The 14892-nt window shown below is 38.6% G+C and overlaps 1 protein-coding gene across 1 annotated transcript; it reads left to right on the forward strand.

Moving 5' to 3' along the window:
- Window positions 1–9883: 9883 nt before the first annotated feature.
- On the forward strand, window positions 9884–11202 carry LOC147547776 (uncharacterized). Its single transcript, XM_086666172.1, has one exon. It carries the CDS (start codon window positions 10180–10182, stop codon window positions 11200–11202), a length of 1023 nt encoding a protein of 340 aa, XP_086522298.1. The 5' UTR covers window positions 9884–10179.
- Window positions 11203–14892: the final 3690 nt, after the last annotated feature.

Raw genomic sequence — 14892 nt, forward strand, 5'->3', positions numbered from 1 at the left:
AATATTGACCATGGTAGTCGAAGGAATTTCGGATAATAATTTGTTCGATTGGATTTGAGATTCTATAAAAGATAAGTATTCATGTAAAAGGAGAAAAGCATATCGAAAAATACTTTTCACTTTATTCCAATCATCTACGAACGATTTTCCTTCATTAATGAGTCTCCATTGCATCTCGTTGAATTTTTCATAGACTCTTGTAGACAAGTGTTGTTCAAGAATAAAAACCTTATCTTCATCACAAACCTCGTGGTTTATAAACCAATCCTCCATCTGTTGAATCCAAAAATCTATATGATATTGATAATCAAACATAGGAATTTTGGAAACGACATTAATTTTGTTTTGATCTTTTCGATCAACATAGAGTTGTTGTGCATCTCTAAAAGGATCCCAACCTAAACGCGGAAGATTTTTCCAACATTCAAGATGAGAAGTATCTAAAAAAAAATTATCCGTTCCCAGATTCTTGAAGCTCTGAATACCAGCTGATGTAGATTGTTTCGGAACCGTAAAAGTAATGGAATCCACCATTGTTATTAAACTAAACTAAGGAAATAAAGTTGATGAAATAACGATTAAACGATAAAATAACGAAGAACAATTGAAATAATTAAAGAAGAAGATGCAATCAAGGAGATTTTGTATTTAATGATTCAATTCAATGCTTAACAAGACAGACCGGACTTCTCTTATATAGAGATTAGACTTTCCTAGATAGACTCAAATAAAGAAAGAAGATAACTACTAAAGATACTTTCCTTGATTGCTAGGACTCCAAACATGGAAACCTGAAATATTAAACTGGAAACTATGCTAATATAAGATCCTGGCCGTTAAGCCCACTATTAGTCTGGCTGAGAGGCCGACTAGGTGGATGGCCGCCATCAGCTAGTAAATTGTTATGGCAAGAAATGGTTGTTTCAGTATTTCTTACTAATCATGTAGGCTGTAGCTTCCAGCTTATTCATGTCACGCTTTTCATAGTTACTTCGATAATGAGGTGGAATGATTAAGTACTAAATCAAGCTTTAGAAATAGTTATCCTCATTTGTCTCTAGAAGAATTTTTTTTCCGAATAAAGCAAAATCTTACTGCGGTGTGTGTCGGTGTTCACCTATAAATTTTAGAGAATGGTTGCTAATTTAGTCGTAGATGGGTACGATAATGAATTTGTTCAATGTGCATTGTCTCAAAGTTCTTTCAACAATAACTCTCTTCTTCGTCTATTGCAAAATGACTTGGCCATTCTTTTATTTGCTTGAAAATTTAACACCATCGATCTATAACATGTTGTAGGGCAATCTTGTTCTTCTTGTAAAGTTTTGCTGCAGTTACAGAATACCATCCTATTATCACCAAAAACCTTAAATGATTAGTAGGACCTCTAGAAATGGTATTTTCTTTTATTGTATCTTGTCGTCTGAACTCTTTATATATGAATGTTCCAAAGAGTCACTTCTTCCTCGATGAGGTTTATTTCTTGGGTTTTATTATCGGCAAAGATGGCATGAAGGTGGATCATGCTAAGGTTCGGGCTATTTCAGAGTGGCCCACCCCTTCTTCCCCGTCAGAGGTTCGAAGTTTCAATGGATTGGCCTCGTTCTATAGATGTTTTATTCGGGATTTCAGTACTATTATGGCTCCACTAACGGATTGCTTGAAGAAAGGAAAATTTATATGGGTAGAACCGCATGAAGAAAGTTTTAATCTAATTAAACAACGTCTTTGTTCCGCACCGGTTCTGGCATTCCCAAATTTTTCCAAAGTTTTCGAGGTCGAGTGCGATGCCTCCGGACTTGTCATTGGGGCGGTGCTCTCTCAACGTAAAAGACCTATCGAATTCATGAGCGAGAAATTAGAAGAGGCACGACGCAAGTGGACTTTGTATGAGTCCGAATGTTATGCGTTATATCGAGCACTCCGCCATTGGCATCTTTATCTTATAGGGGTGCAATTCGTCCTATTTGCAGACCACAAGGCGTTACAAACACTCAATGATCAACGTACAACAGATCCAATGCATATGAGGTGGATTTCCTACATCCAACGATTCAGTTTTGTAATTAACCACAACTCGGGCACAGCGAACACGGTTGCCGACGCACTTAGTCGACGCATCAGTCTCCTCACAACAATGGCCGCCCATGTTCCGAGTTTCGAGATCATCACAGATCACTACAAGTTCGATCCCGATTTCGCTTCGGCTTGGGACGACTGCACCAACTACCGTTCATCAGGTGGGTTCTTTATCTCTTCGGGCTACCTGTTTCGCGAACAACTGCTATGTATCCCGACATCGTCCCTCCGCGAACACATTATACGTGAACTGCATAATGAGGGTCATGTTGGACGAGACAAGACGATAACTTTAGTGTCCGAACGCTTCTATTAGCCGAAATTGAAGCGCGATGTGTCTCACCTTGTCGAGAGATGTTACACTTGTCAAACTAGTAAAGGCAAATCCCAACATACAGGTCTTTACATTCCTTTGCCAACCATGAGTACTATTTTGGAAGACCTGTTCGTGGATTTTATACTTGGCCTTCCTTGGTCACAAAAAGGACGTGACTCGATACTAGTAGTAGTTGATCGTTTCAGCAAGATTGCCCATTTTATTGCCTGTAAAAAGACGGACAATGCATCTAATATTGCAAATTTATTCTTTTGGGAGATTGTTCGTCTACATGGGTTACCAAGGAGCATTGTGTCTGATCGAGACGTGAAGTTTCAGAGTCACTTTTGGCGCTTCTTATGGAAGCGACTTGATACTAAACTAAATTTTAGCAGTACTTGTCACCCTCAAACTGATGGCCAAACCGAGGTTGTCAACCGTTCCCTCGGTAACCTCCTTCGTTGCATAACTAGAGATAAGGGTATCAATTGGGAAACGGCACTCCCACACGCGGAGTTTGTCTACAATAACACTGTCAACCGAAGCACGAGAGAAGCTTCATTCGACGTTGTTTATACATCCCGACCGAAACATGTCTTGGACCCCGTTCCTCTTCTATCCATTCCAGAATTTGATTCCAATGCAGACACATTGGCGTCTCAAATACTTTGGCTCCACGAAGAAGTCAGAAATAATATTTCACTAGCCAATTTTGCGTACAAAGCCTCGGCGGACCGCCATCGAATCCGTAAGAATTCTGAGGTTGGCGATTCGGTTATGGTTTATATATCGAAGCGACGAACTCCCGTAGGCACTTTTAAGAAACTAGGTCAAAAGAAATTTGGTCCTTTCAAGATCATCACCAAAATCAACGACAATGCGTTTGTCATCGATTTCCCACCAGAGTTCAATCTCTCCAACACCTTCAACGTCGCTGATATCTATTCGTATTATCCGGGCGATCCGCTTTATGACAACACCAACTCGAGGGCAAGTTATTTAGCAGCGGGGGAGTATGGCGGACATCTTCTTAGTGGGCCTCTATGCCAGAGCACTAACGGGCCTAACGGCCAAGTTACCACATTAGTATAGTTTCGGGTATAGATATTTAGGGTTTCTATGTTTTAGTGTCTCCGCAATCAAGGAAAGTATCTTTAATAGTTATCTTACGTCTTTATTTGAGTCTATCTAGGAAAGTCTAATCTCTATAAAAGAGAACTCTTGTTAGATATTGAATTGAATCATCAAATACAAATCAACCTTGATTGCATCTTCTTCTTTAATTATTTCAGTTGTTCTTCATTTATTCATCGTTTAGTCGTAGTTTTTATTAATGAGTTCTACTCCCTCCGTCTCAAATTAAGAGACCCACTTTCCCTTTTGATTTGTCTCAAAATAAAAGACCCATTTCTTCTTTTATCATATAAAATTCATCAAATTTTCAACATTGTCCTTTATCTCTATATTATACATTTTTCTTCAAACATTTATTTTCGGTAACAATCCAATTTGGAAGAAAAAATAACATCTAATTTGGAAGTAAAAATTTCATCCAAAGGCATGAACAATTTGGATTGTTACTAAAAATAATTTGAGCGTTAAATAAAATCCAATTTTCTCCCACTTATTTTTGGTAAAGAAATTTAATTTGAATTTAACCAAAAAAAGGAATTCCACTAATCTGAGCATCAAATGAGGGTATAAGTGGGAGGAAAAATTTGTAGAAATTTAGGTTTGGGTCTCTTAATTTGAGACGGAGGGAGTATCAATTTTACGCTTCCGCCAAAGCTTGCATCATTAACCTAACCCAACCTAAGTAGGTAACCCTCGAGTTAACTAAGCCCTACTTTTTGCGTTTAATTCGTTTGGTGCAATTGAAGAATGTAAAATTGAAGGGAATGGATTTGTTATATTCAAATCCAGAATTGGAGCTTAAAAAGGCCCAAAAAGTCGCTGAAGATCAGTAACCGATTAACTTCTTGGCGATTAGCTTCAATTGGTCTTGTCGCACTAGTATAACAACAAGAACAAAATCACCTGGATATTTCTTTTCGAAAGATTTTCATTACAATATTAATTTTGATGAATTTCTTAGAAATTTCTTTGGGAGATTTGGGGAACATGAAACAGGACCATTAAGGTTTGATACAGTAACTGGGAATCGAGAAATCATGGGGTTTTGCACTTTTTGTTTATAAATCAGAAGAAGAAGCTAAAAATGCACTAAAAAAAACCCTACACAATTTCTGAAGGCCATCAATTAAATTGCGAGAAAGCTAGTGATTGTAAAAAACGAGTCTTTTTCATCAATTCAACAACTTGTTCATCAACCACCTATTTCTTCTAAATTTGGGAATTCTCAAACAACATGCTAATTCAAATCCTATTTATAATGAGTTAGTTGTTAACCTAAATGATGGGTTATTTCCATGTTCTATATTGCATTAATGGCAAGAAGTTTGAACGCTATTTAACCTCGATTGATGTTAGGAAGATATAATGAGATTTTTGGTGTTAACCCTTTGATTGAAGGGAGTCATGCTTCTTTTATGAATCCTGTTTTTCATAGTTGCAATCGTATTTTCTCTGGATTTTAGAGCATCTCTAATGCAACACTCAACTTGAAAAACTCATTTGACACGTAGAATTACTTGAGTTTTTAATAGAAAACGCTCTCCAATGCAACACTCGATATGATGTGGCAACAATAAATGTTGAGGTACTCATAAGAAAATTCAATTGTTGAGTTTTCTTTTGAGTATCTCAACATTTATTGTGGTATCTCAATTGGTCCACATCATCATTTTATATATTAGATAAGAAACACGAGCAAATCTAAAGTAAATGTTGAGTTTTCTTGAGTTGCATTGAAGAAGTATTTTGAATTGAGGATTTCAATAATGCCAACTATGAAAGAGAATCTCAATTCACACTTGTGAATTGACACATTGGACAAATAGAGTTTTTGTTGAGTGTTGCATTGGAGATGCTCTTACTTATGGTGTGTTGTTAAATTGAGGAAGAAGATGAGTTAGAGGAAGAAGATGAGTTAGAAGAAGAAGGTGAGACCAAACTACTTGAGTTAAATAAATTAGGGGGTCCAAACTAAAATATAGATTACGTAAGCGTAAAGTGGGATTTTTATTAAGTATAACTTTGGAGACGGAATGTTCCCCAGTGCATCCGTCAAAAGGGAGTCCAGAGTGCAACATTGGAAAAAGATAGTCCAAACAACAAGACAATTATACGAAAGGAAGTCTAGACATCAAATCTTCCGCGTACAAAATGGAGTTCACTATTATTAATACCGACTTTGATTCTAGTAAAGTCCAGTTCGACGTGAGTATCTTCGAGAAAAACAACAAGAACTAATAGATCGAGATAGAGGGATTGGTGGCCAGTCATCTTGATGATGCACAAAATGTTCAGACATTGACTAACGTCTTAAGAGTCAAGATCAGGCCTGAAGTCCATTGGGTCAACCCGGCTTAAGGCAGCAGGACAGCTAAGGCCTGATGGTCCACCGCATATTCCTCTAACTGGGAGGTCGGTCAGAGGAAACCAGCTCTGCAAAACGCCCTTGGCATGAACAGATCAGCCCTGGGTCCTCGAAGAAGTAAAGGGAGGTCCACACAGGTTCGACCAATGTCTTACGCCCAGAACTGGGAGGCAGAAGCGTCAAACGACCTACCGACTTAATCCCGAAACTTTCAGAGAGATCTCAGTCGACCACACATCTCGAAGTGTTTAAGCCAGTCTGGACTTAACGTATCTAAAGGAGGAAACTTCTCTTTTAGAGTCTATCACTTCGGCAAGATATCTACGAAGAATCCTTGAACTTAGGAACTTCCACTTAAGAAAGATCCGGGATAGACTCTAAGAGAAACCCTAGATACTCAAGAGAGGAAAATATCTCTTGGTAGGACGGCAACCGCCTCACCACCGCCACTAATCACAGTCGGCTTAACATCGCCTATAAAAGGCCCCCCACATCGTCCTTCACAGGACATGATCTCTTAACCCTAAAAGATCACAAAGAAACTCAGAGTTCTCACAACTCGCCCCCCAAAAGGATCAATCAATATTCATTATTTTACTGCAAAGAGCACCCTGACTGGCTTGAGCGTCGGAGCGGTTTTCGAACCCTTTGCAGGTTTTCCCCCCTCGAGAACAGACGAATAGGAACAAGAACGAGGAGCTGGAGCAAGGAGCGGAGAGCAGGAGCGAGGAGCAAACAAATAGGAAGCAGAGCAGGAGCCGAAGCTGGAAGCTGGAAGCAGGAAGCAAGAACTTAGGCGGAACAATACTCAACTTAACGGAACAATCAGACATAACGGAGGTTGTCATGCATCAACTCCCTTTTTCATGCTGATATAACGGAAGGACATTTTTTGACATCATCACAGCTTATTATATTCATAGCAATTACGATAACTTCAACCAACGTATAGGTGGAGATGGAAGTGTCTACGATGGTGGAGATAGAGGCAGTTACGTAGGTGGCTATGGAGGCGTAAACTTACCGTGTATTAGTAAAGTATCTTCGGTTAGTAGTTTTATAAGTGTTCAGTTGTTTTTTTTTTGTATTATTCGGTTACTATTCGATTATTGTAACGAATCACCACAGTTGTGGTTAATAAAGTATGTAGCCATTCAGGCTTTATCCGAGGACGTAGGTCGTGAATATCCGACCGAACCTCGTTAAATATGTGTCGTCTAATTTATGTTCATCTATCTCTGATTATCACATAATCGTGATTTTAACAAAGTATGTTATCTCCGACTGTATTTTGACCTCGCCTCCTTCTAATAATTATAAAAGCAGCAGCATGGTCTTCTTCTCGATTTCTTACGCGTATTCGGACAGGCCTGAATCCCTACTTGTATATTGTCGTCCTGGAGACGAACGATGGAGATCGCAAAAGTTGTTGCCCGAAAATACTAATGAAATTGAACCATTTTTTGGATCATTCGTTTGCTTTAAGGGCAAACTATATATATTTTTCAATGTCAGTTCGCATGTTGAGATCAAAGTAGAGAACCAACCTGGGGCTTCTCCTGATGAATCCCTCTCCATGAGACCTTTTTCCATCCCTCTTATCCCATTTACCATAAACGCACCAACAACAACAACAACTTGTTGTCCAAGACGTTATGTGGTGTCTTCTGATGAACTCGTTTGAGTCCATGTTGTCTAAAATCAACATGGATTAGGCGCAGTCCGAGGATCTTGAGATGGCTCAAATCCCTAAGGAAGTTGAGAGTGAAGTTGTATCAGGAACAATTTGGGGGAGCGCCTATAGACCCACACTAAAACTTACGTGTCTACTCGTACTGAGGCAGTTGTCGGAGGAAACCCCAAAAATCACGTACCCGTCTAATGTTTATAAAAAAATTTGATAAAATTCACTACCCAATATGATGATGAGTAAACATGGCCTGCTAGATTTCAGTAGGTCGAATGGGATATTAAAACTTACATGATGTTTCATCCAAACCCAAGCCCAAGTCCAAGTCTAAAAATAGTGGAAGGAAGGATACTGAAATATAAATAATTGTCTAAATTCCATTGCAATTACCCACCCATAGGTCAGAGCTTCTCTCTCTAACTTTTAGAGAGAGAAACTAGATCTAAGAAATCTTCAAACCCTAATCGAGACGAATCGGAAAGGCATGCTCTTCGAGACACAACTATGATCGATCAAGAAAGCCATCAAAGAAGACACTACTAGCAACACCTCTTCTAATCCAAGGAAGTAACAGCAACAACAAACCCTTCCAATCCAGGGAAGAAACCCCTTTTACCCTATTTTCTGTTTTGAAGTTTAAATCTCTTGCATGTTTAGTTCTCTAGTAGTAGAAATCCCTTAGTCTAGTTTTGATTTGCTCTTGCTGGCTTTTGGTTTAGATAACTGAAGCTTTGCTTTATTCTTTTAGGGTTTCCAGATTTGGGCTTGTATTCTAATCCTTGATATTAACCTGGTTTCATAGTATCTTTGGTGCATCATTTTGTGGAATCTCTTTAGTTCTTCGATCTCTACTTGTTTCCAGAACTTAAATCAATTTCTTAGGGGAGACCCCTTCCACCCTTTACAACTCTATTTTACATCATTTCTTGAGTAAAATAGAGATGGAGAAAATCTACTATCTGATTTCGATTCCATCTGTCTTCAAGTAATGTTGAACCTTTACGCCTACCTCAATCATAGCTTTTTTGCTAGTTACATAGTGTTAGCTTGTAATCGACATACTGACGATCATGTTGAACGGTTATCCATCCTAGTTTCACCGATCTTTAACCCTATGCAGTTTAGGAACATTATTCGTACAATTGCTGAGCAATTCTGTCTCTCAACCAAACCAGAAATAAGTAGCTTTCATCTCAACTTCCCCTTCGATCCTGGACGACACAATATTTCGAACATCAATCTCCACCTTTGCCATGTTGTTTTTGTTTCTTATCTTACTGCTCACTTTTTGATGATTAACTTTGTATCTGGTTATCTAATAGACTTAACTCTTTATCAAAGTTCCGTAACATTTTCACTTCCACCCCTTTTCGCAATTTATTTGCGATCGTTTGTCGGTTTAGCTGGGTATTTATACTCGGGCTATGTCGGCGATCCCATTTTCCAGGTATCTAACTTGTTTCTACAATGTAGAACTCGAGTGGTTATGGTCTCTTCATATGGAGAATACTGGCGGGATAACTCGGAACCATCTAATGGTTCCATCTTTCAGACATCCTCGTTTCTTCTTAAAACGGTGGATGTATGTTTAATCCATCTTCATTGTTACAGGAAGTTAGATAGAAGTTTTATCTCTCAGCCAACCAGAAGGACTCTAAAGATCAAATTGCATATCATTCCCAAGAGGAGCCGCCAGAATATCAAGCTACAAAATGAAGAATGCTCGAAAAATCGACGTTATCTTATGAATTTCTTCAGTTCTACTTTTTTGTATTTCTACTTTACTTACTGTTATTTTGTTTTTCTACTTTATTTGTTGTATTAGACTCTTTATCTTAATATATTACTCTTCAACAAAAAAAAAAAAAAAAAAAAGGATACTGTTATAAGGGATGTGGCTGCCCATAGAATTATTGGTTTAGCATATGTATTGGGTGCCTTTAAGATTATCTTCCTCTTGCCAAACTCACATCTATTGCAGCCCACCATTCCTATATTGCCACCATGATGTGGTGTCATCTTGTGGTAGTTCATATGAGATGTGTCATTGCATGGGAGCTCCATATGCAAAGTGTCATCTTGGTTGTGACAACACATCATGCAAGTGACAACACATGAGGTTATGTGTCACCATTCTACAACTCCATATGCAAAGTGTCATCTTGGTGGTGACAACACACCATGCACGTGACAACACATAGGGTATGTGTCAACATCCTATTACTTCTCCCACCCTATAAATAGATGTACTTTGTGTATTGTTGAGATAAGTTTGTAAGGGATAAGAAAGTGTATGGAAAAGATTTGGAAAGAATTCTTCTAAATATAGTTTGGTTCAAGATCATCTCTTTGTTTTAGTATATCTTTATATTTCTACCTTTTCTCTTCTTTTATTTCCATTAAGTTGCATGCAAATATGGATACACATTGAAGCAAATAGACCGACAATTTACAACACGTTATCAGCACGAGTCTCTAGCCAGCTGAAAGAAGCCGTTACTCTGCTCATTTGTCGAAGTCAACATCGGTGAAATATCGAACAAACTAAGCCGCTACTCCGTCTAGTGAAAGGTATAATATTTTAATTTATATTTCATGATGTCTAACCTTGCTAGACTTGAATTTGCAGCTCTAGATATAACAGGTAAGAATTACATGGAATGGGCAGTCGAAGCTAGACTGACTCTAAAATACAAAAATCTCCTGAACACTATTGTTGAAGGGAATAATGCAGAGGAAATGTTACGGGCTCAAGCTTTAAGCTTTTTGAGACGTCACATACATGATGACCTGAAGTCAGAGTATTTGTATGTGGAAGATCCCTTGGCTTTATGGAATATCTTAAAAGATAGATATGATCACCTGAAGATGGTCATCCTTCCAAAAGCTCGAAATGATTTTATAAATCTTCGACTACAAGATTTTTCTTCCATTTCTGCTTATAATTCCAGTCTTTGTAAAATTGTTTCCAGACTAAAAGTAGGAGGAGATATTATCACTGATGAACAGATGATAGATAAAACATTGAGTACGTTCCATGCCTCGGATATTGTCCTGCAGTCACAATACCGAGAGCGACGTTTCTCTAAATTCTCCCAGTTACTGACTTGTCTTTTGGTCAATGAACAGAACAACCAGTTGTTGTTGCATAACCATGAATCTCGGCCCACTGGGTCCGTACCTGTGCCTGAAGCACATGCAATATTGTCAAAAGATCATGGAGGGAAACAAAATTACAAAGGGAAGCGTGGTTCCGGAAGAAACCACCAACGTGGATCCCGCACGAACAAATGGGAGAGAAACAGGCAAACCCCTTACCACCGGAAGTGGGAAAAGGGAGAAAATTCAAAGAATTATGCAGCGAGAAAGCCTGATAAAGTAAAGGGTAAAAATAATACCCCTCCCAAAGCTCATGAAGAAGCTTGTTATCGCTGTGGTATGGAAGGTCATTGGTCCCGTACCTGTCGTACGGCGAGACATTTGGTGGACCTATACCGAGCATCTCTGAAATCTAAAGCTGCACCAGAGATGAACCACATGGAACTTGATCCACCATTGTGTGTTGGAGATTATCTCCCTGAAGGAGAAAATCAAACTGATGATATGTTTAATATTTAGTGTATTAACTTTTCTATCTATTTGTCTGTCAGATATTAGATAGTATATTATATGTATCTGTAATAGTTTTGTTTATGTTATAAATAGTTGTGGTTTGAATCTTATATTATATTATGAAAGGTATGGATTCCAGAAGAAACATATCTAAAGGTGATGAAGATAGCTGTCTAGCAGACAGTGGGACCACAAATTCGATACTTCGAAATACAAAATATTTCTCGACCTTAAAATTATGTGAGGCAAATGCGATTACTATCGCTGGCTCATCAAACATTATAGAGGGCTCCGGAAGAGCTACTATAATATTGCCCCGTGGTACGAAAATAATTATTGAGGATGCTTTATACTCGACTAGATCCCTGAAGAATCTATTGAGTTTCAAAGACATTCGTCTGAATGGGTACCACGTCGAGACTGGGTCTGAGAATGATAAAGAATATTTGTATATCACCTCGAGTATATCATGCCAGAAGCATGTTCTGGAAAGACTTGAAGCTCTTTCTTCTGGGTTATATCTTACAGAGATAAAAACAGTTGAATCGTATGTCGTTGTCAACCCGAAGTTGCACGATCTAAATACTTATAAAATTTGGCATGATCGACTAGGACACCCAGGATCTACCATGATGAGTAGAATAATACAAAACTCTCAGGGACACCCTCTTCAGAACCAGAAGTTTCTGATAGACAGTGATTTTACTTGTACTGGTTGCTCACTGGGGAAGTTTATTACTCGCCCATCCCTGACGAAAGTACATATCGAATCTCCCAAATTTTTGGAAAGGATTCAAGGTGATATATGTGGCCCTATACACCCGCAGTGTGGACCATTTAAATATTTTATGGTATTAATAGATGCATCAACTAGATGGTCTCATGTAAATCTGCTCTCGACGCGGAATCAGGCGTTTGCAAAGTTATTAGCTCAGATAATTCGTTTACGAGCTCACTTTCCTGATTATCCGATTAAGTCAATTCGTCTAGATGGAGCAGGAGAATTTACATCGAGTACTTTCGATTCCTATTGTCTCTGAGTTGGAATTAATGTTGAACATCCTGTAGCTCATGTTCATACTCAGAATGGTCTAGCTGAATCATTCATTAAGCATATCCAACTGATTGCGAGACCAATGTTGATGAGGACTAAATTACCGGTTACTGCATGGGGACCTGCAGTTCTTCATGCTGCAACTTTGATAAGGTTACGTCCTACTTCGAATAATCAATTCTCACCTTTGCAATATGTTCAAGGCCAGCAGCCAAACATATCTCATTTGCGTATTTTTGGATGTGCTGTATATGTTCCTATTACAGCCCCACAACGCACAAAGTTTGGGCCTCAGCGCCGACTGGGAATATATATTGGTTTTAATACACCATCTATTATTCGATATCTCGAACCCCTGACGGGTGAGACTTTCACTGCACGCTTCGTCGATTGTCACTTTGATGAGACAGTTTTCCCACCATTAGGGGGAGTAAATTTGCCTGAAGAAAATGTTACCAAAAATGAACTTTCTTGGGTTACACCAAATTTGTCTCATTTTGATCCTCGTACTAATCAATCTGAAATTGAAGTACAAAGGATAATACATCTACAAGAGATTGCTAATAAAATGCCTGACGCATTTAATGACGCAGCGAGAGTGACAAAATCACATATACCTGCTGCAAATGTTCCAGCAAGGATAGATGTTCCTGAAGGACACGATAAAAATGTTGCAGCAAATGAATCGTCCAAAGCACGTCTGAAACGTGGACGACCAATCAGTTCTAAAGATATAGTTCCCCGGAAGAGGAAAAACCAACCACAAGCAAGTAATGTTCTAGAAGAAACGACAAATACACCCCTAGAAGTGGGTAAAGCCCCAGAAGAGGCAGAAGCTCTTGAAGAGCATGAGTTATCTCCAAATGAAGAGATATCTATAAATTATGCTTGTAATGGTAAAGTGTTTAATCGAGATAACATAATCATCGATGATATATTTGCGCTTTCAGTAGCCACTGATATTATCACTGAAAATGATGATTATGAACCACATTCTATTGAGGAATGTCGGAAAAGGACTGATTGGGTAAAATGGAAAGAAGCAATCCAGACAGAGTTTAATTCACTGTCAAAACGTAACGTTTTTGGACCTGTAGTCCTGACACCCAATGATGTAAACCCTGTAGGTTTCAAATGGGTATTCGTTAGAAAACGAAATGAGAACAATGAGGTTGTCCGCTATAAGGCGAGACTCGTGGCACAAGGTTTCCTGCAGAAACCAGGGATCGATTACGAAGAAACATATTCTCCAGTTATGGATGGAATAACCTTTCGATATTTGATCAGTTTAGCAGTTCTAGAAGAACTCGAGATGAATTTAATGGACGTGGTCACTGCGTATCTATATGGAAAATTAGATACTGACATTTATATGAAAGTCCCTGAAGAATTTAAATTGCCTGGAGGCAACCCACGTACCATGTATTCACTAAAGCTTAATCGAGCTTTGTACGGATTGAAACAAGCTGGACGAATGTGGTACAATCGTCTTAGTGAATACCTGATCAAAGAAGGTTATGTTAATGATCTCGTTTGCCCATGTTTATTTATCAAGAAAGGTGATGTTGGATTCGCGATTCTTGCAGTATATGTTGATGATATCAACCTTATAGGAACTCCAGAAGAGCTCTCTAAAGCAGCAGAATATTTGAAGAAAGAATTCGAGATGAAAGATCTCGGGAAAACAAAATTCTGTCTTGGCTTACAAATTGAAAGAAGCACAAGTGGCATACTTGTTCATCAAACATTATACACTGAAAAAGTCCTGAAGCGCTTTAACATGGAGAATTCTTATCCGCTTAGTACTCCCATGATTGTTAGGTCTCTCGATGCTCTAAAAGATCCATTTCGACCTAAAGAAGAGGACGAAACACTCCTTGGTCCAGAAGTACCATATATGAGTGTTATTGGTGCATTATCATACTTAGCTCAATGCACTAGACCGGACATTGCTTTTGCAGTAAATCTATTGGCCAGATATAGCTCTGCACCTACTAAGAGGCATTGGGTTGGAGTAAAGCAAATTCTAAGATATCTGAGAGGAACAACTGACATGGGATTGTTTTATTCAAAGAACTTATCCGGTGATTCTCAAGTAAAAGGATACACAGATGCCGGTTATATTTCTGATCCGCACAAAGGGATTTCTCAGACAGGTTATGTATTCACAAGTGGAGGTACAGCTTTCTCATGGCGATCTAGTAAACAAAGTATGCCCGCTACCTCATCAAACCATGCAGAAATTATAGCTCTTCATGAAGCAACAAGAGAATGTGTATGGCTTAGATCCATTATTGAACACATTAGAAGCTCAAGTGGTCTTGATTCAATCACAAATTCTCCCACAGTCATTCACGAAGATAATTCAGCTTGCATTGCTCAGATCAGAGAAGGATACATCAAAGGCGATAGGACTAAGCACATATCCCCTAAGTTGTTTTACTCACATCATCTCCAGAAGAATAATGAGATTGATATCCAGAAGATACAATCGTGTGAGAATTATGCTGACTTATTTACCAAGTCTCTGCCTACTACGACGTTCAGAAAACTGGTAGATGGCATCGGAATGCGACGCTTGAATAGCCTGATGATGTAAGACTACATCGATCCAAGATATGATATTCATCAGGGGGAGTCTA

Source organism: Eschscholzia californica, unplaced genomic scaffold, assembly GCF_041429995.1.
Source record: "Eschscholzia californica isolate CP2 unplaced genomic scaffold, dmEscCali1.0.p SCAF_3, whole genome shotgun sequence".
Taxonomy (NCBI): domain Eukaryota; kingdom Viridiplantae; phylum Streptophyta; class Magnoliopsida; order Ranunculales; family Papaveraceae; genus Eschscholzia; species Eschscholzia californica.